General features: G+C 46.8%; 1 protein-coding gene across 1 annotated transcript; it reads right to left on the reverse strand.

Moving 5' to 3' along the window:
- Positions 1–691: 691 nt before the first annotated feature.
- LOC138779379 (vomeronasal type-2 receptor 26-like) lies at positions 692–23,154 on the reverse strand. Its single transcript, XM_069956591.1, has 3 exons — positions 22,801–23,154; positions 20,045–20,171; positions 692–1,680 (listed from the first exon to the last, which is right to left on the reverse strand). Exons 1-3 carry the CDS (start codon positions 23,152–23,154, stop codon positions 773–775), a joined length of 1,389 nt encoding a protein of 462 aa, XP_069812692.1. The 3' UTR covers positions 692–772.
- Between the last annotated feature and the right edge of the window lie 2,223 nt (positions 23,155–25,377).

Raw genomic sequence — 25,377 nt, forward strand, 5'->3', positions numbered from 1 at the left:
GAACGGGACTCATCGCAAAGGGTAAGTATCCGGGAGCTGCACCGGGGGGTCGGGCGGGCTCTGTGCCCGCGTCCCCGGTGACAGGTTCTCTTTAAGGGGTAAATTTATTTTGTACTTGCTTTATTAGCATATTGAGCTTGGGAGACAGGTGAAAGCTAGCCCTAGCACTATTTTCAACTTTTAAATGGACTTTCACCACAAATGGTGAGGCCCAGGCACCCTCTTGGTCAGTCTGGTGAGGCCCAGGCATTGCCTTGGTCGGTTGGGTGAAGCTCCCGTAGAAAAAGTTTGATAAACACTGAATTAAGGAATACTTACCTGTACTCATAACCCCGTAGCAGCAGCGCAACAACTCATGGTCCTCAGCCGGTCCCCTGGATCTACCGGTGAGTTGACATCATGACCCGGCTCAGAAATGCCTGCTCAGTAAGTCAGTAACTGAGGCGGAACATATTTGCATTCATTGACTGGCTGAGAGGTTAGTTCCTTTGGGATTAAGATGACAAATGAAGCTGGGAGAACCAGAAAACCAGAGGGTAACAGTGAGTGGTGGTAACAGTAATGGAATTTTTTTTATCAGTCAGAAAGTTTAGTTATTAAACGTTTTTTCACAATTTGTCTGCTTATCTATTTTACATAAAAGTAAAAAAAACAAACAAACAAAAAAAAAAAACTAAGACATTTTCCAAGTGAGCTTATTGCAGGGGTCTTGATAATGTAAGTGTAATGTTCACAATAAATCCCTATTATCAGGCAGTGTGATATTTCCCAGTCATTCCTTCCTTTTCCCCAGCAGGTCGGTTTTTCTGTTCATTTCAGACCTAAATAAAATTATAAAACATTTGGGGAGAAACACACATCCTAACAGTACAGCACTGGACGCCATCACTGCGAAGACCTCCACAGCCACCATGGATTTCCCTGTGGTGCTCAGATAAGCCGGGATCATGGCGATCCAGACACTGCAGAACACCAGCATGCTGAAGGTGATGTACTTGGCCTCATTGAAAGTGTCCGGTAATGTCCTCACCATGAAAGCCAGAACAAAGCTCACCACTGCCAGGAACCCCAGATACCCCAACATGGAGTAGAACCAGATATCTGACCCTGCATTACACTGAATGAGGATGATCCCAGGATAAGACTGAGTGTCCAGGTCCTGGAATGGTGGAGAGATGGACAACCAGATAACACAGATTATAACCTGAATGGATGAACACAACAACACTATGGTATAGGGAAGCTTCACACTCAGCCATTTCCTCCAGGGGCTTCCAGGCTTGGTGGACTTAAAAGCAACACAAACCATCACAGTCTTGGCGAGAAGTGAAGAGACAGCAATTGAGAAGAAGACTCCAAAACTGGTTTCACGTAATCTACAAGTGACATCACTGGGACGACCAAGAAATAAGAAGACGGAGAGGAAGCTGAGGATGATGGAGACCAGGAGGAGATAACTCAGGTTCCGGTTATTAGCTCTAACAATAGGAGTGTCCCGGTAGGAGATAAATATTTTCAATATGGAGCCGGTCACAAGACATCCGAAGAGCGAGACACAGGAGAATACAGAAGCCATTGTGTCATTGTGGTAAGAGATGAAGTCCAGGACTTTGGGAAGACATCGGTCTCTCTTCTCATTCGGCCATTCATCACTTGGACATTTATTGCAGGTGTCAGAATCTGTAGGAAGATTTCATAGCATATTCATATCAAAAGAATTATATATGTCCTCTATCTATCTATCTATCTATCTATCTATCTATCTATCTATCTATCTACTTATGATGTTCCATTACCATAACTATTGGTGAAGCCATCCTATGTAATTGGATTATTGGTGAAGAGTTTATAAGGAAATAATTGCTGTCGGTGTCTGGATATAACAATATTGGTAAACCGCCTAGATCAATGACCTCACCATATTCCTATCACAGAGTAAAATCATATGAAAGAGGATATAGTGTAATACATTTGTCTTTCCACGTAGTTATCTAACGATGGGATTTCATTATAATTGGAGATGAGTGAAGCAGCCAAAAATTAATTTTTTGAGCATTGCAAATTTTGGGTCAAACACGTTAAGATTTGCAAGTTTATTCTTAATGAATTTCGCTAAACCAGCCAAACTATAGTAGCTACAGTACTGGGACTATAACAAAAGGACAAATTTGTTGATGTATGTGTCAGGAGAGGACATACAAACCAGACAGTGGGCCCTGATCTGAATCCACCCACTGTCCCTGCCTAATTGCCTCAGTCAACCCTAGGCGGTCGCGGACAACCACAAAGACGTTCCCTGCACTGAGTATGGGGGACCCAAAACACAACAGACGGACAAAACACAATAGAGAGTAGTGAACAAAGCCAGTCAAACCACACGAGCAACGCAGTACAGAATCGGCAAGCAAAGAATAGTCACAGGTCAGGCGGAGGGTCAGTAACACGAGAAAACAGGCAGAAGGGAGTAGGACGGGGAACGCAGGAATAGACCGGGAAGAGCTGGGACCAGGAGTTAACCTAATAGCCAGCGATCAGTAAATGACCGCTGGCTCTTTAAGTACTAGACCAGGAGCCCGGACCAGAACATTATTGGTCCGGACTCCTGAGTCTTTATGCAGTACAGCTGACACACTGCATAGTGAGTGGCAGCAGAGTCTGTCACTCACTCTGCGTGCAAAACACCGCTCAGCTGAGCGGCCGACTGAATGGAGCCCGCAGCGTCCCTGGTTGCTAGGGACGCCGTCGGGTCTCCGTGACGTCCGGAGCCGAGCTGGGAACGGACGCCGCTGGATCGAGGTGAGGTAAGTTGCTGACACTACCTCCCCCTTCAGGAGGGGCCTCCGGACCCTTACTTAAAGGGCCAGGCTTCGCTGGATTATCAGCATGGAACTGCCTAATCAGGCGTGGCGCATGCATATCCCTGCTGGGAACCCACGTACGTTCTTCTGGACCAAACCCTTTCCAATGGACCAGGTACTGTAGTGACCCTTGTACCCAGCGGGAATTCAGAATTCTTTCTACCTCATACTCCAACTCCCCCTGGATGACCAAGGGAGCGGGAGGAGGAGTCGGCGCAACTGGAGGAATATACTTTTTTAGCAGTGCTTTGTGGAATACATTATGTATGCGAAATGATGCAGGCAGCTTTAATCTAAAAGAAACCGGATTGATCACCTCCAGAATAGTGTATGGTCCAATATACTTAGGAGCCAGTTTACCAGATTGAACTCTTAACCTGAGGTTCTTTGTGGACAACCAGACCTTTTCTCCTACCAGGTATTGATGACCAGGTATGCGTCTTTTATTAGCCTGTTTTTTGTATTGCTCTTGGGCTTTAACCAAGCTCTGATGAGCTTGGGCCCAAACTGTGCACAGTTTAGAAAATAAGGCTTCAGCAGAAGGATTGACTGACTCAGCGGCATGAGTGGAGGAAAATCTAGGATTAAAACCAAAATTACAGAAAAACGGTGACATACCGAGGGAGCGTTGTTCATGATTTATCAAGGCAAACTCGGCTAAAGCAACAAAGTCTCTCCATTTATCCTGGGCATCAGCCACAAAACACCTCAGAAACTGTTCCAATGATTGGTTAATTCTCTCGGTCTTCCCATTCGTCTGTGGATGGAAGACTGACGAGAAGGACAGTGAGATACCGAACCTTTCACAGAATTGTCTCCAAAACCTAGCCACAAACTGGACACCCCTATCAGAAACATCATTTTCCGGAATACCATGTAACCGCAAGATATGATTAATAAACAACGTAGTTAAAGTGCGGGCATTGGGTAATTTGGACAGTGGAATGAGATGACACATCTTGGAAAATCGGTCCACCACTACCCAAATGACAGTCTTACCCCTGGATAATGGTAGATCCGTTATAAAATCCATAGATATGTGTGTCCATGGTCTCGTAGGAACCGGCAGAGGTCGCAATAAACCCTCCGGTGGCCTTCGAGGGACCTTGGACCTGGCACAAGTTTCACATGAGTCAGCAAAAGCCTTAACATCACGGGCCCAGGAGGGCCACCAATAGTGTTGTGAGAGCAAGTACCTGGTTCCAGCCACTCCTGGGTGACCAGCCAATACAGAGCTATGCATCTCCTCCAAGACTCGGAGACGGAGATTAGGAGGGACGAACAAACAAGGTTTAACGGGGTGCCAGGGACTGACTCTCAACAATCTGGGACACTAGGTCCTGTTGTAGGAAGGACACTACCACACCAGGACTCAAAATAGTATCGGACTGGTTCCTAGGAGGATTTTCAGTGCCGAAACTGCGGGACAGAGCGTCAGCCTTGACATTTCTGGAACCAGGCCGATATCGGATCTCAAAGTTAAACCTGGAAAAGAACAGCGCCCACCTGGCTTGACGTGGTGTGAGGCGTTTAGCACTATCCAGATATACCAGATTTTTATGGTCAGTTAACACAACAACCTTATGTTTGGCACCTTCCAGGAAATGTCTCCGCTCGTCAAATGCCATTTTAATGGCCAATAGTTCTCTATTGCCAACATCGTAATTACCCTCAACCTGGGAGAATTTTCTGGAGAAATATGCAACAGGACGAAGGTTAGTAAGGGTGTTAGGACCCTGGGATAACACTGCCCCCACCCCCACCTATGAATGGACGCTCGACATCAGGCTGAATCAGCACTGGAGCTACTGTAAAACTTTGCCGAAGTTTGTCGAATGCCTTAATAGCCTTGAGAGACCAGTTGACCAGGTCCGCCCCCTTCCTTGTCAAATCCGTAAGAGGTTTTGCCACCTAGGAAAAATCTTTAATAAATTTCCGATAATAGTTGGCGAACCCCAGGAACCTTTGCAGAGCTTTTAGGCTGCTGGGTCGCTCCCACTTTTCGATGGCACTTACCTTAAGGAGGTCCATGCGAAAAGAATTTGGGGTAATATAGTAACCCAGAAATGATACCTCCTGAATCCCAAACTGGCATTTCGATAATTTGGCACACAGTTTATTCTGTCTCAGTAGCTCCATTACAGTACGTACTTGTAACATGTGAGACTCCCAATCGAGCGAAAAAACCAAAATATCATCTAGGTAGACAACCAGGAATTTACCCAAATGCTCACGAAATAGGTCATTTACAAGTGCTGGAAGACCGCTGGGGCATTACATAACCCAAAGGGCATCACGAGATATTCAAAATGACCCTCTGGGGTATTGAAGGCGGTTTTCCACTCGTCCCCCTCCCGGATCCTAATCAGGTTATATGCCCCCCGTAGGTCGATCTTCGAGAACCAGTTGGCACCGACAATCTGGTTAAATAGATCAGGAATGAGGGGTAACAGGTGTTGATTTTTCACCGTAAATTTATTCAACTCCCGGTAGTCTATACAAGGCCGAAGCCCACCGTCTTTTTTACCTACAAAAAAGAAACCTGCCCCCATGGGAGAAGAGGAGGGGCGTATGTGACCCTTACATAGGCTGTCCTTAATGTACTCCTGCATAGCTTCCCTCTCTGGGCAGGAAAAGTTAAAAATACGACCTCGAGGGTATCTGACACCAGGAAGTAGGTCTATGGAACAGTCATATGGTCTGTGGGGTGGTAACCCCTCGACCGCCTTTTCATCAAATACATCTGCATAATCCATCAAAAATTCCGGAATCTCTCCTTCCCTCGGGGAGCATTCCGCGAGAGTCACTGCAATACAATGGGAAGCACAACCAGGCCCCCACCGCACCAATTCCCTGTTGGTCCAATCAAACACTGGATTATGCATCTCCAACCATGGTAGACCCAAAATTACGTCAGATGATAAGTTATGCATCAAAAGCAAGTCGAGACTTTCAACATGGACTGACCCCACCTTACCCTCCAGGCGGGGGGGTCACATATCTTACGTCCCCTTGAGCAAAGGGAGCAGAGTCTGCTCCAGTAACATTAACGGAATGTGGGAGCAGCAGGGGACAGACCTTCAAATCAGAAAAGAACATAGGGTTAATAAAGTTAGCGGAAGATCCAGAATCAATCTGAGCGTACCCATTGATACTTCGCCCTCCCACAGACAGAGCAATAGGCAACAACAGCTTATTCTTAAGGGTTACCTGTGCACCTGAGAGATCCCCTCGATACTGTCTCAGACGCTGGAGTTTTCCGACGGTGCTCCCTGCCTGGAAGGACAGTGTCGGATCTGGTGTCCTACTTACCCACAATAAAACACAGATTCTGCTGCATGCGATGGGCTCTTCGAGTTTTGGCATCGGTAGCATCTACTTGCATGGGTTCATCTGATGATGGGAAGGCAGGAGGGGAGGACTTAGGGTTAGAAGACAGTGAGACAGGGTTTTTCAGGGAGTCGGGGGTACCTCTCTCTCTCTGTCGATCCCTAAGTCGTTGGTCCACACGAATGGCTAAGGTCATGCTCTCCTCTAGCGAGTCGGGAGTGGAATACGCCAACAACATATCTTTCAAGCGATCATTCAGGCCTACCCGAAACTGGAACCTGAGGGCCGAGTCGTTCCACGTGGAGAGACCACTCCATTGCCTGAACTCAGAGCAGTACTCCACCACGGGACGTCGACCCTGTCTCAGCCCAGTCAGCTGACGTTCAGCATTGGCGGCACTGTCAGGATCATCATAAAGTAACCCCAAGGCTCTAAAAAATCGGTCGGGATTCTCCAGATCAGGCGAGTCGGGAGGTAGGGAGAATGCCCACTCTTGCGGTGACCCTTGGAGAAGGGATATGATAATACCGACCCTCTGGAATTCGTTACCCGAGGACTGGGGGCGCAATCTAAAAAATAGTTTGCACCCCTCCCTGAATGCATGGAACCTCCTCCTGTCCCCCGAGAACTTCTCAGGAAGCTGGACAGGCGTCTCAGGGGGTGTTGGGGAGGTCACCGTAAATTGTCAGGGTGTCGTCTCTTGGTCCTGGACCCTTACAGCGAGCTCTTGGACCAACGTGTTGAGCTGCTGCATTTGGCTCACTACATTAGCCATGGCAGTGCGATTGTCCATGGGGCAAATGCAGGGCCGGACTGGGACTGAAAATCAGCCCTGGCACTCACACCCCTCCAGCCCACATACCATATCACACTTAGGTCATGTTGTGTTGTATTGCAACTCATTTCTATTTACAGAAATGGTGCCAAGTCTATCTATCTATCTATCTATCTATCTATCTATCTATCTATCTATCTCCTATCTATCTATCTATCTATCTCCTATCTATCTATCTATCTCCTATCTATCTCCTATCTATCTATCTATCTTCTATCTATCTCCTATCTATCTATCTATCTATCTCCTATCTATCTATCTCCTATCTATCTATCTATCTATCTATCTATCTCCTATCTATCTATCTATCTATCTATCTATCTATCTATCTATCTCCTATCTATCTATCTATCTATCTCCTATCTATCTATCTACCTATCTATCTATCTATCTATCTCCTATCTATCTATCTATCTATCTATCTCCTATCTATCTCCTATCTATCTATCTATCTCCTATCTATCTATCTATCTATCTATCTATCTCCTATCTATCTCCTATCTATCTATCTATCTATCTATCTATCTATCTATCTATCTCCTATCTATCTATCTATCTATCTATCTATCTATCTATCTATCTATCTATCTCCTATCTATCTATCTCCTATCTATCTATCTATCTCCTATCTATCTATCTATCTATCTATCTATCTATCTATCTATCTATTATGCAACAACAGGTTACAGCAGTGATAATATATATAAGTAGGGTCCTAGGGAAATTTTTAGGATATGTAAAATAATATTACACATTTCCTGTATAATATTAGCACTGGAAAGACAATTTTCTATGCATGATAATTATGTATATCTCTAAATAGTTGTCATAGTTACCAAAAAACACCAGTATACAGGAAGCGAATATCATCATTACTGTTACTGGCCAATCTATTATAAAGAGACTGATACTACCATTATTACAGTATACAAGTAACAGATAATACATCAACTACCATCATCACTACAACATGACTAATACCACTATGCTGTCACTGAATAAATCCACTACACAAACACAAGTATTACCAATAAAATAAGTATACACAGGACAAATAATACGGCACACCATGACCACTACCATCATACAGTGACTGGATAATACTGCTGTACTGTCTATTAATATTCCCTTTATAGCACCAGTATATAAAATGCAATATTCTACCTCAGCATTGACTAGAGATGAATTTCAGAGGATTTGGGTTCATGTGAACCTAAACTTACTGTAAGGTCTCTCATCTCTAGCAGTGACCACATAGAGGTAAAGATCCAGCTATACAAAGGATCTACAGACCTTAAGAGTGTGTTCACACATACAGGATCTGCAGCAGATTTGATGCTGCAGATAGCTTTGTTACTCAATGACGGAACCCAGCATCAAATCTGTTGCAGTCCTGTACGTGTGAATGCACCCAAAAAGTGATTATGCATGATTGTGCAGTTACATCCAGTGACTTACAGGAGGCGTCTTCCTACATGAATCATAAGTGACCTTTTTGGTAGTCAAAGTTGTCTGTTTTTTCCTTTTCTTTCCATCTGGCTCATCCCATCATGAAGATTTCTCCAGCCATGACTCATCTCCCCAGAATCTGCGAGACAAACACTTTAGGCTCCACGCTTTAGCACCATCCTAACCTTATACCTCATCATAACCTTATACTCCCCATTGCTTTACACAGTAACAGTGCCCCCTCTGTGCTCCCACATAAGCAGTCAGGCCCAATATGTGCCTCTAAATAGTAGTCAGGCAGCTCTGTGTGCCTATATAGTATTAGACCCTCTGTGCTATGTCATTATATGGGCAACATCAATGCTCCCCTATAGTAAGCTCCCCTGAGCAGCAGTCCCCATATACCATAGGTCCCACTGATCAGCAGAACTTATATAGCACAGGTCCCCATGTGCAGCCCCTAAATAATATAGCCCCCCACACAATATAGATGCCCTGTGCAGTCCCACATAATATAATATAGGCCTCCCCCCTGTGTAGCGCCCATAGTATATCCCCCTTTGTAGCCCCCACATAGTATAGCCACAACATATTATTCCCCCCTTCTTGTATCCCCCAAATAGTATAGGTCTCTGTGTAGCCAGCCCCCACATAGTATAGTCACAACATACAGGGATGTCACTCAGGATATGCACAGTATACAGGGATGTCACTCAGGATATGCACAGTATACAGGGATGTCACTCAGTATATGCACAGTATACAGGGATGTCACTCAGTATATGCACAGTATACAGGGATGTCACTCTGTATATGCACAGTATACAGGGATGTCACTCAGTATATGCACAGTATACAGGGATGTCACTCAGTATATGCACAGTATACAGGGATGTCACTCAGTATATGCACAGTATACAGGGATGTCACTCTGTATATGCACAGTATACAGGGATGTCACTCAGTATATGCACAGTATACAGGGATGTCACTCAGTATATGCACAGTATACAGGGATGTCACTCAGTATATGCACAGTATACAGGGATGTCACTCAGTATATGCACAGTATACGGGGATGTCACTCACTATATGCACAGTATACGGGATGTCACTCAGTATATGCACAGTATACGGGGATGTCACTCACTATATGCACAGTATACAGGGATGTCACTCACTATATGCACAGTATACGGGGATGTCACTCACTATATGCACAGTATACGGGGACGTCACTCAGTATATGCACAGTATACGGGGACGTCACTCAGTATATGCACAGTATACAGGGATGTCACTCACTATATGCACAGTATACAGGGATATCACTCAGTATATGCACAGTATACGGGGACGTCACTCAGTATATGCACAGTATACGGGGATGTCACTCACTATATGCACAGTATACGGGGACGTCACTCAGTATATGCACAGTATACGGGGACGTCACTCAGTATATGCACAGTATACAGGGATGTCACTCTGTATATGCACAGTATACAGGGATGTCACTCTGTATATGCACAGTATACAGGGATGTCACTCAGTATATGCACAGTATACAGGGATGTCACTCAGTATATGCACAGTATACGGGGATGTCACTCAGTATATGCACAGTATACGGGGACGTCACTCAGTATATGCACAGTATACAGGGATGTCACTCACTATATACACAGTATACAGGGATATCACTCAGTATATGCACAGTATACGGGGACGTCACTCACTATATGCACAGTATACGGGGATGTCACTCACTATATGCACAGTATACGGGGACGTCACTCAGTATATGCACAGTATACGGGGACGTCACTCAGTATATGCACAGTATACGGGGACGTCACTCACTATATGCACAGTATACGGGGACGTCACTCAGTATATGCACAGTATACAGGGATGTCACTATATGCACAGTATACGGGGATGTCACTATATGCACAGCAGTGGCGTCGCTAGGCAGTTTTATCCGAGGCTCCTGCCCCGGATAAAATGCCTGCTGCCCCGAATGTTTTCTCCCCCTGCATCTCCTATAGACTGTCAGTGAGTGAGTGCACTCACACTGACTCTGACTGTCCCGTGCAGTCAGAGTCAGTGTGTGCCGGTGCAAGCTGTTATCTGACTGGGCCCTGGTTCAGGCACTTACCCAGTCAGATGCCAGCCAGTGCGGGCACACTGCACACTGAATGTGACTGTCCTGGCCCCGCAGCAGGATGTGCAGCAGTCAGTGAGTGCAAGCTGTCATCTGATGGGGCTCTTACCTTACCCAGTCAGATGACAGCCAGTGCTGGCCCCTGCTCCTGGAGAGGCCCAGTAGGCTGCCTCACGCTGTAGTCTGGGGTCCTGCTCCGGGTGCTCCCTCCACATAATATGTTTCCTGCTGTCCTCTGCTGTCGGGAGGAGGGGGAGGGGCGGGAGGACACAGGAGAGCCGGGGCCGTGAGGAAGAGGGTGGCTGGACAGGAGCTGAGGACAAAAGTAAGTGTCTATGTGAGTGTGTGTGTGCCTGCCTGCCTGTCCGTGTATGAGAACTGTGGATGTCTCTATGCAGTGTGCAAGTGTATGTGTGTAAAGTGTGCTTATGTATGTAAGGTGCACAGTGTGTGTAGTAAACGTGTAAAGGATGTATGAATGCATGTACAGTATATGATATATGAGCAGTAAGTGTATGCATGTACAGTATATGATATATGAGCAGTAAGTGTATGCATGTACAGTATATGATATATGAGCAGTAAGTGTATGCATGTACAGTATACGATATATGAGCAGTAAGTGTATGCATGTACAGTATACGATATATGAGCAATAAGTGTATGCATGTACAGTATATGATATATGAGCAGTAAGTGTATGCATGTACAGTATATGATATATGAGCAGTAAGTGTATGCATGTACAGTATACGATATATGAGCAGTAACAGTAAGTGTATGCATGTACAGTATATGATATATGAGCAGTAAGTGTATGCATGTACAGTATACGATATATGAGCAGTAAGTGTATGCATGTACAGTATATGATATATGAGCAGTAAGTGTATGCATGTACAGTATATGATATATGAGCAGTAAGTGTATGCATGTACAGTATATGATATATGAGCAGTAAGTGTATGCATGTACAGTATATGATATATGAGCAGTAAGTGTATGCATGTACAGTGTGTGCATATGGTGTATGCATATGTTTCCAGTATGTGTATATATGTGCAGTATGTGTATATGATGTATGTATATGGTGTATGTGTCTATATGATGTATAGAGTGTATGCATGTACAGTGTTGGTGTATATGATATATGTATATGGTGTATGCATGTATTGTATGTGATGTATGTGCAGTGTGTTTAGGGTGTGTGTGTATGCATATGGGGTATATATGATGTATACACAGGGGGACTAACAGCAGGGGATATTAAACCACCTTTGATGGCGGCTGGGGGGTGGGTTTGATGGGGGGCGGGGGTGGCCGCTAGGTGAGGTAATGTGTATGTGTGGAGGATGGCTGCCAGATGAGGTAGTGTGTGTGTGTGTGTGTGTGTATGGGTCAGGTGGGGTAGTGTGTGTGTATGGGTCAGGTGGGGTAGTGTGTGTGTGTGTGTGTGTGTGTGTGTGTATGGGTCAGGTGGGAGTAGTGTGTGTGTGTGTATGGGTCAGGTGGGAGTAGTGTGTGTGTGTATGGGTCAGGTGGGAGTAGTGTGTGTGTGTGGGGGGGGGTTACTGCAGGCAGAGAGGGGGAAATGTATTACTATGGTGGATACAGCAGATGCATTATTACTATATAGGGGAAAAAGCAGGGGACATACTTCTTAGAAATGCTTTTACTTGGCAATTTTTCACCACTGGGGTGTACTGCTACTGGTGACAGTGACCCTGACAGGAGCCCAGGCCAGGTGGCTGCCTCTTTCTGCTTAGCCACAGTTGTTATGAGTGGCAGCAATAGAGCAGGGCTAATAGAGCGGTCATTGAGGTTACTAACTTCTGCACTGGGCTCCTTCGCTAACCATTTATGACGACACTCAGAGGGCCCGGGCCCCGGATGTTTTAGGACCCTAGCAACGCCCCTGATGCACAGTATACGGGGATGTCACTCACTATATGCACAGTATACGGGGATGTCACTATATGCACAGTATACGGGGATGTCACTCACTATATGCACAGTATACAGGGATGTCACTCACTATATGCACAGTATACGGGGATGTCACTCACTATATGCACAGTATACAGGGATGTCACTCACTGTGTAGCCAGCCCCCACATATTTCCCTCCCCCGATAGTATAGCCATAACATATTATCCCCCCCCCCCCCGCGTAGCCCCCCACATAGTATAGGTCCCTGTGCAGCCAGCCCCCACATAGAATAATCACAACATATTATCCCCCCCTGAAGCCCCCCCACACAGTAAAAGCATCCCTCTGTAGCCCCCCACATGGCATTTCCCCCTGTACAGCCCCCACATAGTATAGGACCCCCTCTGTAACTGTAACCCCATGTTATAGGCCCCAAGTGAAGCTCCCACATGAGCATTCATGTAAAAAACAAAAAAACAAAAGTATACTCACCTCTGGTGGATCCAGCAGGTCCTCTCTGGTCCGGTGCTGTTAGCTGCTTACATATTCTGTTACCGGCAGCCCGATGCAGCCCGGCCCCGGAGGCTCACAGCTCCAGCCCCGCGGCGCCTGCATCTCTCTCCTCTCCTGCTCGGGCGGGCAGCAACGGATGACGTCACAAGTCTGCCGACGAGCAGGAGAGGAGAGAGATGCAGGCGCCGCGGGGCTGGAGCTGTGAGCCTCCGGGGCCGGGCTGCAGAATATGTAAGCAGCTAACAGCGGCAGATGCAGGGCGGCCCGCGGGGGGCGGGGAGCTGGGGGGTGTAAGCGCGTGGTGGCCGGTGGTTTACTTAGCAGGGGGGCTGGTCGGCGGCCTTCCGACTGATAATCTGAGCAGCCCAGCGGGCATTTGCCCGGCCTGCCAGATTATCAGTCCGGGCCTGGGCAAATGGCAGTAAGGGGCCATACAAACCAGACAGTGGGCCCTGATCTGAATCCACCCACTGTCCCTGCCTAATTGCCTCAGTCGACCCTAGGCGGTCGCGGACAACCACGAAGACGTTCCCTGCACTGAGTACGTGGGACCCAAAACACAACAGACGGACAAAACACAATAGAGAGTAGTGAACAAAGCCAGTCAAACCACACGAGCAACGCAGTACAGAATCGGCAAGCAAAGAATAGTCACAGGTCAGGCGGAGGGTCAGTAACACGAGAAAACAGGCAGAAGGGAGTAGGACGGGGAACGCAGGAATAGACTGGGAAGAGCTGGGACCAGGAGTTAACCTAATATTTAACAATCAGTAAATGACCGCTGGCTCTTTAAGTACTAGACCAGGAGCCCGGACCAGAACATCATTGGTCCGGACTCCTGAGTCTTTATGCAGTACAGCTGACACACTGCATAGTGAGTGGCAGCAGAGTCTGTCACTCACTTTGAGTGCAAAACACCGCTCAGCTGAGCGGCCGACTGAATGGAGCCCGCGGCGTCCCTGGTTGCTAGGGACGCCGTCGGGTCTCCGTGATGTCACTCGGCTCCGGCGGGCGGACCAACGGAGCCCTCCCAAGCCGACCGCCGGAGCCGAGCTGGGAACGGACGCCGCTGGATCGAGGTGAGGTAAGTTGCTGACAGTATGTTCTTGTATAAGTGTTAAAAATGGGAACATCACAATTTAAAAAAAAAATTTCAATCAACCAATCATCCAATTTCCACTATGGACAGCAGTGAACATCAGTAGAGCAGTGGCATAACATCAGTTTTCTCCCAGGAAAGCGATGGGCATTGGTGGAGCAGCGGGGTAACATCAGTTTCCTCTAAGGAAAGCGATGGACATTGGTGGAGCACAGAGTAGCATAAGTTTTCTCACAAGAAAGCAGTGGATATTGGAAAAAATGAGCGGTATAAAGGGACCTTTTCTCCAAAGACAGCATTGGACCAGCAGCATCAAATTAAGTTTTCTCCTAGGACAATAGGACATCAATGGTTGTTGGTGAATCAGCGGTGTATACTTACCTCTTTTCTATTGACATCATTGGACACTGGTGGATCAACTGCGTAAAATGACACTTTTTCATAGGACAGCAGTAGACAGCGGCAGCACTATGACTCTCCTCAACCCAGAGGAACCTAGCACAAATATAGGGAGATGGCAGTGGTAGGGATCTAACTCTCTTTGACCTTAAAGGGCCTAGGACAGACAAAGGAAGGTAGCAGCAGCGGCAGGACTCTGACTCTCTTCGTCCCTGAAGGGCCTAGGAGTAATAGAAGGGCCTTAAGTAGTAGAATAAATTCCCACTCTACTGTATTGTCTTGAACACCTCCCTCCAATGGGCTTGGCAATGTTGATACTGTATACCACAGTGACAAGTATCGCAGTGGCTGGATGACCGGACGAGGTGGTGGAGGCAGAGCTACCAGGATAATGTTCTCGCTGGATTCTTGGAGGAGATAGTTGAGTGACTTCAGTTGCTCCGTGTTGCTGCTCCTCCTCTCCCGGAAGGACATTTATTCAGTGGGCAGTCACAGACATATATTGCTCCTGGCCATAGCTGGAACTCCATACGTCCGCTTTTACTTGTGATCTTTTATTAACCCCTTCAAGACTAAGCCTATTTGGGCCTTAATGACCAGGTTCATTTTTCAAAATCTGACCTGTCTCACTTTATGCGCTCATAGCTCAGTGATGCTTTAACGTATGCTAGCGATTCTGAGATTTTTTGTCACATATGGCACTTTATATTAGTCGCAAAATTTGGTCACTACTTTGTGTGTTTTTTGTGAAAAATATCAAAATATCATGAAAAATTTTAAAAAATTAGCATTTTATGAACTTTGAAATTCTCTGCTTCTAAAAAAAGAAAGTCGTATCACATAAATTAGTTACTTAGTCACATTACCGATATGTCCTCTTTATTCTGGCTTCATTTCATAAACCTATTTTACTTTTTTAGGGTGTTATGGGGCTTAGAAATTTATCAGCAAATTACCACATTTTCGTGAAAGTTTCCAAAACTGATTTTTTAAGGGACCAGTTCTTTTTTTAAGTTGATTTAGGAGGCTTGTATACTGCAAACCCCCATACGTGACCCCATTTTGGAAACTATACACCTTAAAGAAATAATCTTGGGGTGTAATAAGCATTTTAACCCTACAGGGGCTAGAGCAAAGTATTCACCATTAGGCCGTAAAAAAAATGGAAAATTAAAATTTTCCAATAATATATACGTTTAGATTAACCCCTTAAGGACAGAGCCAATTTCGATTTTTGCTTTTTCGTTTTTTCCTCCTTGTGCTTAAAAGGCCATAGCACTTGCATTTTTCCACCTAGAAACCCGCATGAGCCCTTATTTTTTGCGTCAATAATTGTACTTTGCAATGACAGGCTGAATTTTTGCATAAAGTACACTGCGAAACCAGAAAAAAAATTCAAAGTGTGGTGAAATTGAAAAAAAACAAAACGCATTTTGTTTATTTGGGGGAAATGTGTTTTTACGCCATTTGCCCTGGGGTAAAACTGACTTGTTATGCATGTTCCTCAAGTCATTACGATTACAACGATATATAACATGTATAACTTATATTGTATCTCCCCACTAGACACCAAGGATGACGCTGCGTCCGGTAATCGAATGCAGCTGTCAACTTTGACAGCTGCATCTGATTACTGTATTAGCGGGCACGGCGATCGGACCGTGCCCACTAATACCTGCGGACCCGGGCTACAAGCGTCACCCGGGACCGCCGCGGTTCAGAGTGGGGTCGCCGCGTGGCCCCGCTCTGAACGTCCCTAACGGCATCAGGGCGTAAATATACGCCCTATGTCGTTAAGGGGTTAAAGATTCTCAGTTTCAAAAGGAACATGAGAGAAAAAGCACCCCAAAATTTGTAACGCAGGTTCTCATGAGTACAACGGTACCCCATATGTGGGCGTAAACCACTGTATGGGCACACAGCAGGGCTCAGAAGGAAGGGAGCGCCAATAAGCTTTTCCAATGCAGATTTTGCTGAAGAAGTTTCTGAGCACCAGGTGCGTTTGCAGTGCCCCTGTAGTGTCAGCAGAATAGCACCCCCCAAAAGTCACCCCATTTTGGAAAGTACACCCCTCAAAGTATTAATCTTGGTGTAGGATGAGCATTTTGACCCCACAGGTATTAGACGAAAGTAAAAGAGTAAAAATGAAAAACTCGAATTTTTCCAATAATATGTTTGTTTAGTTTGAAATTTCTCAATTTCACAAGGAACAAGAAAAAAAAAGTACCACAAAATTTGTAACGCAGGTTCTCCTGAGTAGAACGGTACCCCATATGTGGGCATAAACCAATGTATGGGCACACAGCGGGGCTCAGAAGGAAAGGTGCGCCAATTAGCTTTTTCAATGCAGATTTTGCTGAAGAAGTTTCTGAGCGCCAGGTGCGTTTGCAGTGCCCCTGTAGTGTCAGCAGAAGAGAACCCCTCGAAAAGTCATCCCATTTTGGAAAGGGCACCCCTCAGAAAAATAATCTTGGGGTGTGGTGACCATTTTGAGCCCACAGGTATTAGAGGAAAGTATTCAAAAGTAGACAGTAAAAATGGAAAACACGCATTTTTCCAATAATATATTCCTTTAGTTTGAAATTTCTCAATTTCTTGAGGAACAGGAGAGAAAGTTCACCCAAAAATCTGTAACGCAGGTTTTCCTGAGTAGAACAGTACCCCATATGTGGGCATTAACCACTGCATGGGCACACAGCCGGGCTCAGAAGGGAAGGAGCGCCAATTAGCATTTTCAGTGCAGATTTTTCTGAAGAAGTTTCTGAGCACCAGGTGCGTTTGCAGAGCCCCTGTAGTGTCAGTGGAGTGAACGCCCCCCCCCATAAGTCACCCCATTTTGGAAAGTGCACCCCTTAAAGAATTCATCTTGGTGTGTGGTAAGCATTTTGACTCAACAGGTTTTGGAGGAAAGTATTAAAAATTGGCCAGTAAAAGTGAAAAACTCGAATTTTTCCAATAATATGTTCATTTAGTTTAAAATTTCTAAATTTCACAAGGAACAGGAGAAAAAATGTACCCCAAAATCTGTAACTCAGGTTCTCCTGAGTACAATGGTACCCCATATGTGGGTATAAACCACTGTATGGGCACACGGCGGGGCTCAGAAGGGAAGGAGCGCCAATTTGCTGGAGCAAAACCGCAGCTAGTAACAGTTATTAGAATAGCGCAGTTCCTAAAATACATTAAAAAAATTAGATTACAGGTAACGTGAGGTGGTTACGAACAGTCTGGGGTGGTTCCGGGTAATCTGGAGGTGGTTACGGGCAACCTGGGGTGCTTATGGGTAATCTGGGGTGGATACGGAAAACCTGGGGTGGTTACGGGTAATCTGGGGTGAATACGGTCAACCTGGTGTGGATACGGTGAACATGGGGTGGTTACAGGTAATCTGGGGTGGATACGGTCAACATGGGGTGGTCACGGGCCACCTGGGGTGGTAACGGGCAATGTGGGTGGATACGGACAACCTGCTGTGGTTACAGACAACCTGGGGTGGTTACAGGTAATCTGGGGTGGATATGGTCAACATGGGGTGGTCACGGGCAACCTGAGGTGGTTACAGGCAACCTGGGGTGGTTACGGGCAACGTGACGTGGATACGGACAACATGCTGTGGTTACAGACAACCTGGGGTGGTTACAGGCAATCTAGGGTGGTTACAGGCAACCTGCTTTGGTTACGGTAAACGTGGGGTGGTTACGGGCAACGTGGGGTAATTACGTGCAACGTGGGGTGGTAAGAGGTGACGTGCGGTGGTCAGTGGCAAGGTGCGGTTGTCAGTGGCAACGTACGGTGGTCAGAGGCAAGGTGCGGTGGTCAGAGGCAAGGTGCGGTGGTCAGAGGCAAGGTGCGGTGGTCAGAGGCAACGTGCATTGCTCAGAGGCGACCTGCGGTGGTTGCGTGCAATCTGGGGGGTTACATGTAATCTGGCATGATAACGGCAACCTGGGGTAGTTTTGGGCAACCTGGGGGGCTTACAGACAATCTGGGGTGGTTACAGGCAACCTGGGGGGTTACAGACAATCTGGCATTGTTACGGATAAACTGAAGTGCTTTTAGGTAATCTGGGGTGGGTACATGTAATATGGGGTGATTACGGACAATCTGGAGTGGGTCATTGGCAACGTGCGGTGGTTAGAGGCAATGTGCGGTGGTTACGGGCAACGTGCGGTGGTTACGGGTAATCTGGGGGGTAGGGGTAATTTGGGAGTAAACTGCAATTATTACTATAATAAAAAGTGTGTGTTTTATTTTTTTGTATGTTTGTCACTTTTTGTACTTTATACATCCATTTTCACTGTATTACTATGATTACTGTGATATATGTGAGTATATGGGGTAGGGGGGTGACTGGGGGACGGGGGGTGACTTGGGGGACGGACTCTGGCACTTTTTATCCCCTGTCACCAATCATTGATGGTGACAGGGGATAAAAAGTGCATCCCTGCACTGTGAACAGACGATCAGCGGTATATAGTATATACCGCCGATCTCCTGTTCCGGGACCCCACAGGGGGGTCCCCGATCACTGCCCCATGCTCTCCGCTACCTCCAGTGGCGGAGAGCATAGGTGTTTGATTATTTATTTATTTTCCATCGCTGTGAACAGACATAAGTCTGTTCACAGCGATGGCTGTGGCCATCTTGGATCCGATGGCCGCCGGGGGAAGGAGCGGGTTAGTTACCAGCCCACTAGGGGGGCTGATCTGAGGTCTGATTGACTTATATTATCACGGTGGATTCACGGTGGGGGGAGATGAAAAGCACTGCAGCGCCGGCCCATTAGTGACCGCCGTATCGGCGGTCACTAAAGGGTTAACTGCCGGGATCCGGGCACGGCCCGGATCTCGGCAGTTGCGGCGGGTGCCCAGCTATCACTGACAGCCGGGCCCCGCCGGGGATGACAGGAGTGCAGCTCCTGCGCCCTTGTCATCCCGTGGACGTACCGGCACGTCCATCTGCAGGAACTACATGCAGATTTGGACGTGCCGGTACATCCATATGCGGCAACGGGTTAAGAGAGAAGTCAGACAATTTATAAAATCAGACAGCGGCAAGAGGAAAATTGATTTACAAGCATGGACTTACCTCTCCCTGTGCCCGCGGTGAGTGGCAGGAATGGCCTCGGGACCGCGCTGGGCTCCAGGATCTCTGGATCTGGCTTGAACCAGCTGATGGACTGAACACTCAGCAAATCAGTGACTGGGGTGGGACGCCACTCCAGTCACTGATTGGTTAAGTGGCTGGAGGTGTGATGTCATTACAGTTCGGAGGCAAATGATCTGAGGCCGGTCCTGCCGCTCACCGCAGGCCCAGGGAGAGGTACTATAAGTCCGTATTTGTAATCGATATCCCCCTGCCCCTACCGACTTCCTGATTTCAAATCACCACACTTTTCCTTTAACTCTTGACCATCATTGTGTTTATCCCCCCTGGTAATACTGTACTATTACACTACTATATACCTGATATATTGGATATCTCTCCCTCGGAGCACAGGACACAGTCATAGCAGCAGGTATGGATGGATGTTGGTCTCGCCTTTTTCCGGCTTCCAGGTAGACATGGGTCTGAGCAGCGGGATACTGGGACCTGAATGAAAAGACAAGAAATCTAATAGTGTAATAGTGACCTAGGAGGGTGTATACTACAAGAGGTGATGTGTCCATTCATATGCAGTATATTATCCTGACACCACAATGGGAGTTGGCTGTACCAGGTGTAAATCCTGATGGCGGCTACATGTACAATAGTGATTAGATACTAAATGGAAACATTTATACAGGTCACTTTTTCTGTAAAACACCTTGAGTTATTGTGTTCTCTGTAATTGTATAAATATAAAGGGAATCTGTCAGATCCAGCTTAGGAGCTACAGCATGCACACCTCATCCCCCACTTCTGGAAGCTCAGCATTGTACATCAATTAATCGAGACAGGGAGGGTGGGGGAGAGAGGAGGCCTGCATGCTGTGGCTCAGAATCACATCTATAGCACTTCAGCTTTCAAGGTAAAATACTATTTTATAACTTTACAAAAGACCATTAGCAGTGATATAGCTACCATGGAGGCAGACCACGCATCTGCTACTGGTACTGGCTACGGTGATTACAGCAAACCCCTTCCTCCCAGCAGCAGCTTGTACCATTACCCACAGTGCTTTCTGATTGTTTTATATTGTTCTTTTCTTTCTTGAATGCAAAATTAAGCAACTGTATAAATGATCTTTATTTAAAATTTCCTTGCAATTTCCCTTCCACTTATACAGACTGTAGATAGAAAAGAAATCAGTCCGGGTGATTTTAAGAAACTTTGTCATTGGAGTTTATTAGCCAAAAAATGCATTTGTATCATGAAAAATCTGTTTGAAGCTCTCCGCCCTGTCTTCACTGTTCGCCTATGGAGAGAGCTAAATAAAAGACCAAAACAGGACAACAAGGAGTTAATCTACAAATCCATCACCCTCTGTCTCCTCTGACACTCAGCACTGACCTCTCTGAGCTCTGATTACAGCTGTCACCCAGCTCCCTCCCTGTATTCCTTTGTTCTCAGCTTTCTGCTGCCGGCTAACTCCCTCCTTCCTCCTCCCCCCTCCCCTCTCCCTAGAACAGACAGGGTGTGTCTCATGCAAAGTTTCTTAAAATCGCCTGGACTATTGATTTCTGCAAAAAAAAAAAAACGACAGTGACTCTTTAAGTAGAGTTTTTTCATAAATTTCTTACGGATTTTTTACCCAACATAAATACATAGTAGTAATAATAATAAGAATTATTGTTGTTGTTGTTAATAATAATAATAATAAAACCTCTTCAAACTCTTTATCTTTTTTTTTTAAATATGATCTTATTTTACCAGCTTATCTTTACAGGTTACCTTTTGGTTTTAATGAGATTAGCTGAGATCAAAAGGGAGACTCTGCCTATTCTCCCTGGGAAAGAGCCGTAATACCAGACTCGGCCATGGACACGGTTGGCACTGTTTCTAAAGAAAAGAGGCCGGGGGTCTCAGCAAGTAAAAAGTTGGGACCATTTTCATAATATGAAATGCAAAATCTTAGAATCTCAGAAACAACTGGAGTCGTGGATCCACTGTACCACCACTAGCGATGAGGTAAGCAGCACCAGGGAGCAGTGTCTAAGGGGCCGCTGGTATTCACCAGGACACGCCACGATGAACTGGCTGCAGCAGGTGACCCCCAGGTCACTACCCCTGGCTTGGCTGCTAGTAGCGGCGGGTGAGGTGCAGCAGGAGATAGGCAGGCTAGGGCTTAGCAGAACTCTCAGCAGGAACCGGGACAGCAGACAGGTGGCTGGAACCAGGAATGGCTGGGACCAAAGGGCAGGAAACACAGTAAGCTGGGACCACACACTATGGGAAGCGTGCAGAGGCTTTAACAGGAAACGTGCTAATTTATAGGGGCACGTGATTGGTGCACTTAGCCAATTAGAGGCGTACTGCCCCTTTAATTCTGTGACAGCCGGAACGCGCACGCCCTAGGAGGCAGGGACGCGCATGCTGAACCGGAGCGTGGAGAGGTAAGGCGCTCAGATGGATTGAAGCGGTAGTGGCGACGAACCCCAGCACGTGGGCTCCGGCTTCCGCTGACACACAGAAGGGGGTCAGAGTGGCGTAAGCCCGGAGCATGGGACGTCGCTGCACCCGTGACAGTATCCCCCCCCTTTAGCCTCTCCCTCCTTCTTGTTTGCAAAAACTTCTGGATGATGCTGTGATCCAAGATGTTGGACTCGGGCTCCCAAGACCTCTCCTCAGGACCAAAACCGTTCTATTCAACTAAACGGCATAGATGTCCTCAGAGACTGCTTGTGGAGGAGAAGAAGAGAGCTTACTGGAAAAACGGTTGATGATCACTGGTTTCAAGTCTTCCAGTCAAGGTTGGAGGCCTGAAGCTGCAGCCAGGGTAGACCCAACAAGATGGACAAGGAAGAATGGGGCAAGACATAGAATGCCATCTTCTCTGATTGAAGCGCCCCCACCTATAAGTTCACGAAAGTTTGCCGAACCTTCTCCTCTCTCTGGAGAAACGGACGTCGACCTGGATGGCCAGATGAATAAGGTCATTAAGAGAGGTAGGGAGGTCACAACAGGATAGCACATCCTTCACTCGGGGAGATAAACCCTTTTTGAAAGTGTCCACCAGGCCGGCATTGCTCCAGTCCAACTCAGCTGCCAATGTGCAGAATTATAATGCATACTCCCCAACAGAGGAGTTCCCCTGGCGTAAATTGAGAAGGCGGGTCTCCACAGATGAGGCTTGAGCTGTCTCCTCAAAAACACACTGGAACTCTGATAGGAAGGCCTGGAGGTTAGCAGTAACAGGGTCTTCTCGGTTCCACAATGATGTTGTCCATGCCAAGGCTTTCCCCATCCAAGAGGCTGATGACGAAAGCCATCTTTGAGCGCTCGGTGGTAAACTGGTTTGCCAAGAACTCGTGCACAGGGTGACGAACATCTTCGGGTCTCCATCATACTTGGATGGCAGTGCAAGGATTAACGTCGGACCAAGAGGAGTGTTACGATCCGGTCCTGGTTTTATGTTTGCTGTGTTTGTGGGCATTTCTGCCTCTTTGCAAGATGGCCACTGCAGCTTCAGTGGCCATCTTACCTGCTCTCTCAGGCTATAATAATGTGTGCACCTGTGCCCCTCCCGAGTATCAGTTAGAACTTAGCTTCTGTCTGCCTCAAGCTTACAGACTCTCCTGTTTGTATATTGCTGCGGTCCTCTATTTCCAGAGTCCTGCTACTAGACCTCCTGATTAAACCTACTGCTGCACATGGGATCACTCTGCTGTTTAAACTCCTCAGCAAGGTTTACCTAGTGCTACACATCCTGCCTGCTGTCTGTCAGCGGCGCTGCCGCTCACCTACCCAGGACCCGCTCCTGCTGTGTGCTATCTTCCTACAGATCCGTTAGTGGAACAGGCGCTTACCACCTCCAGCTCTGCTGAACCACACTCTGCTCACCTGCTGGACATCATCCAGCGCTTCTGCAACAAAACGTGAGTCTGCATATACTTACTGTGACTGTTATCTGCTGTGTACACCCCTACCAGCCATAGGCCTCCACAAAGTATCCACACAAAGTGTAACAGGATACTCAGGCCAACAAGATGGAGGCCGCTGGGTCTGGGGATTTGGAAGCCCGTATTAAGAGACTTCATCAAATCACATTTTCTATACATACCGAAGTGCAGTCTCTAAAGACTAAAATAATTGCTCTGGAGACACAAGCAAATGAAAATGCGCATGAACTTAACATAGCAATCCAAGATTTGCGCGCTCTGACCACCTCTGTTGAGGCGCAGATGCCAGCTCACCCTGCTGCAGTACTGGGTCCTCCGAAATTGCCACAGTTCAGGTTCGGTGGAGATCGTGACAAGTTCCGTGGCTTTGTAAATCAGTGTCAGCTATACTTTGAGGCACACGCCAGCCAATTCCCGAATGACCGCGCCAAAGTACTCTGTATCATCATGCTTTTGACACACAAGGCTCTATCATGGGCGAATCCACTAATTGAGACTGGTGATCCCTGTTTGAACAGCCTGACTCAGTTCCTTGCCGGCATGAGGCTAATGTTTGATGATCCAAATCGTCGCATCACCGCAGAGACCAACTTATTGGCGCTCCGACAAGGCAGACGTTCTGTCACAGAATACGCCATGGAATTTAGGAGATGGGCCATTGATACAGCTTGGAATTCTGATGCACAACTCCCTCTGTTTAGGAAGGGATTATCTAGCGCTATCAAGGACAAGCTGGCCCGCAGTGAGGCTCCCTCAGAATTTGGAGATTTTGTAAATCATTGTATTTGGATAGATATTTATCTGAACGGAGACAAGAGAAGTGGTCAGCATTGAATCGAAGGGACAGTCCATCAGCTTCCCCATCTGCATACCCCAGGGAACCTTCTAACAAATCCCCACAGGATGTTGAGCCGATGCAATTAGATGCAGTACAGAGATTAGAGAGTAATGCTCGCAGAGAGCGCAGGCTGCGCGAAGGTTTATGTCTTTATTGTGGAGAGTCCGGTCACTTTCTTATAAATTGCCCTAATCTGCCTCGCAGAACAGCCGCAGCCTTGGCCGAAGGTGATCTGTCTGACTCTGAATCAGAGCTCTCAGAAGCATCACAGCAGTTGAATGCAGTTATTCAGACCTTGTCTTCTGTGGCACCACAGCTTGAGAAGAAGAAAAAGAACACCCATTGCTTCTTGCCTATTCAGATTTGGACCAGCACGTGCTGGGTCCCCACTTCATCTATGGTGGATTCTGGGGCTAGCGGCAACTTCATGGATCTTGCCTTTGCCAAGGAACATGGTATCGCCACCCAACTAAAAGCTTCACCTGTGCTTATGGAGACCGTGGACGGTTCCCCCCTGGCCTCAGGGCTGATAGATCAGGAAACAAGACCCCTGAGGGTCTCCATGCCACCCGACCATCAAGAGATACTCTCTTTCATGCTCATCTCCTCTCCTCATTTTCCAATCATCTTAGGCCTTCCATGGTTGAAGAAGCAAAACCCAGTTATCAATTGGGAAACTAGAGAGATGTGCTTCCTAGCAAGTAAAACATCAGCCATTTGCCCAGCCAAAACTATTCTTGACAGTGTCTCAAACAATCTTCCATCAGTCTATCATGACTACTTGGATGTATGCGACAAGAAGAATGCGGATAAGCTTCCTCCACACCGGCCGTACGACTGTCCGATAGAGCTTCTGCCCGGTGCAGCAATACCGTTTAGTCACATCTATCCCCTGGCTGGACCAGATTTAAAGGCCCTC

The sequence above is a fragment of the Dendropsophus ebraccatus genome, unplaced genomic scaffold (assembly GCF_027789765.1).
Source record: "Dendropsophus ebraccatus isolate aDenEbr1 unplaced genomic scaffold, aDenEbr1.pat pat_scaffold_732_ctg1, whole genome shotgun sequence".
NCBI lineage: Eukaryota > Metazoa > Chordata > Amphibia > Anura > Hylidae > Dendropsophus > Dendropsophus ebraccatus.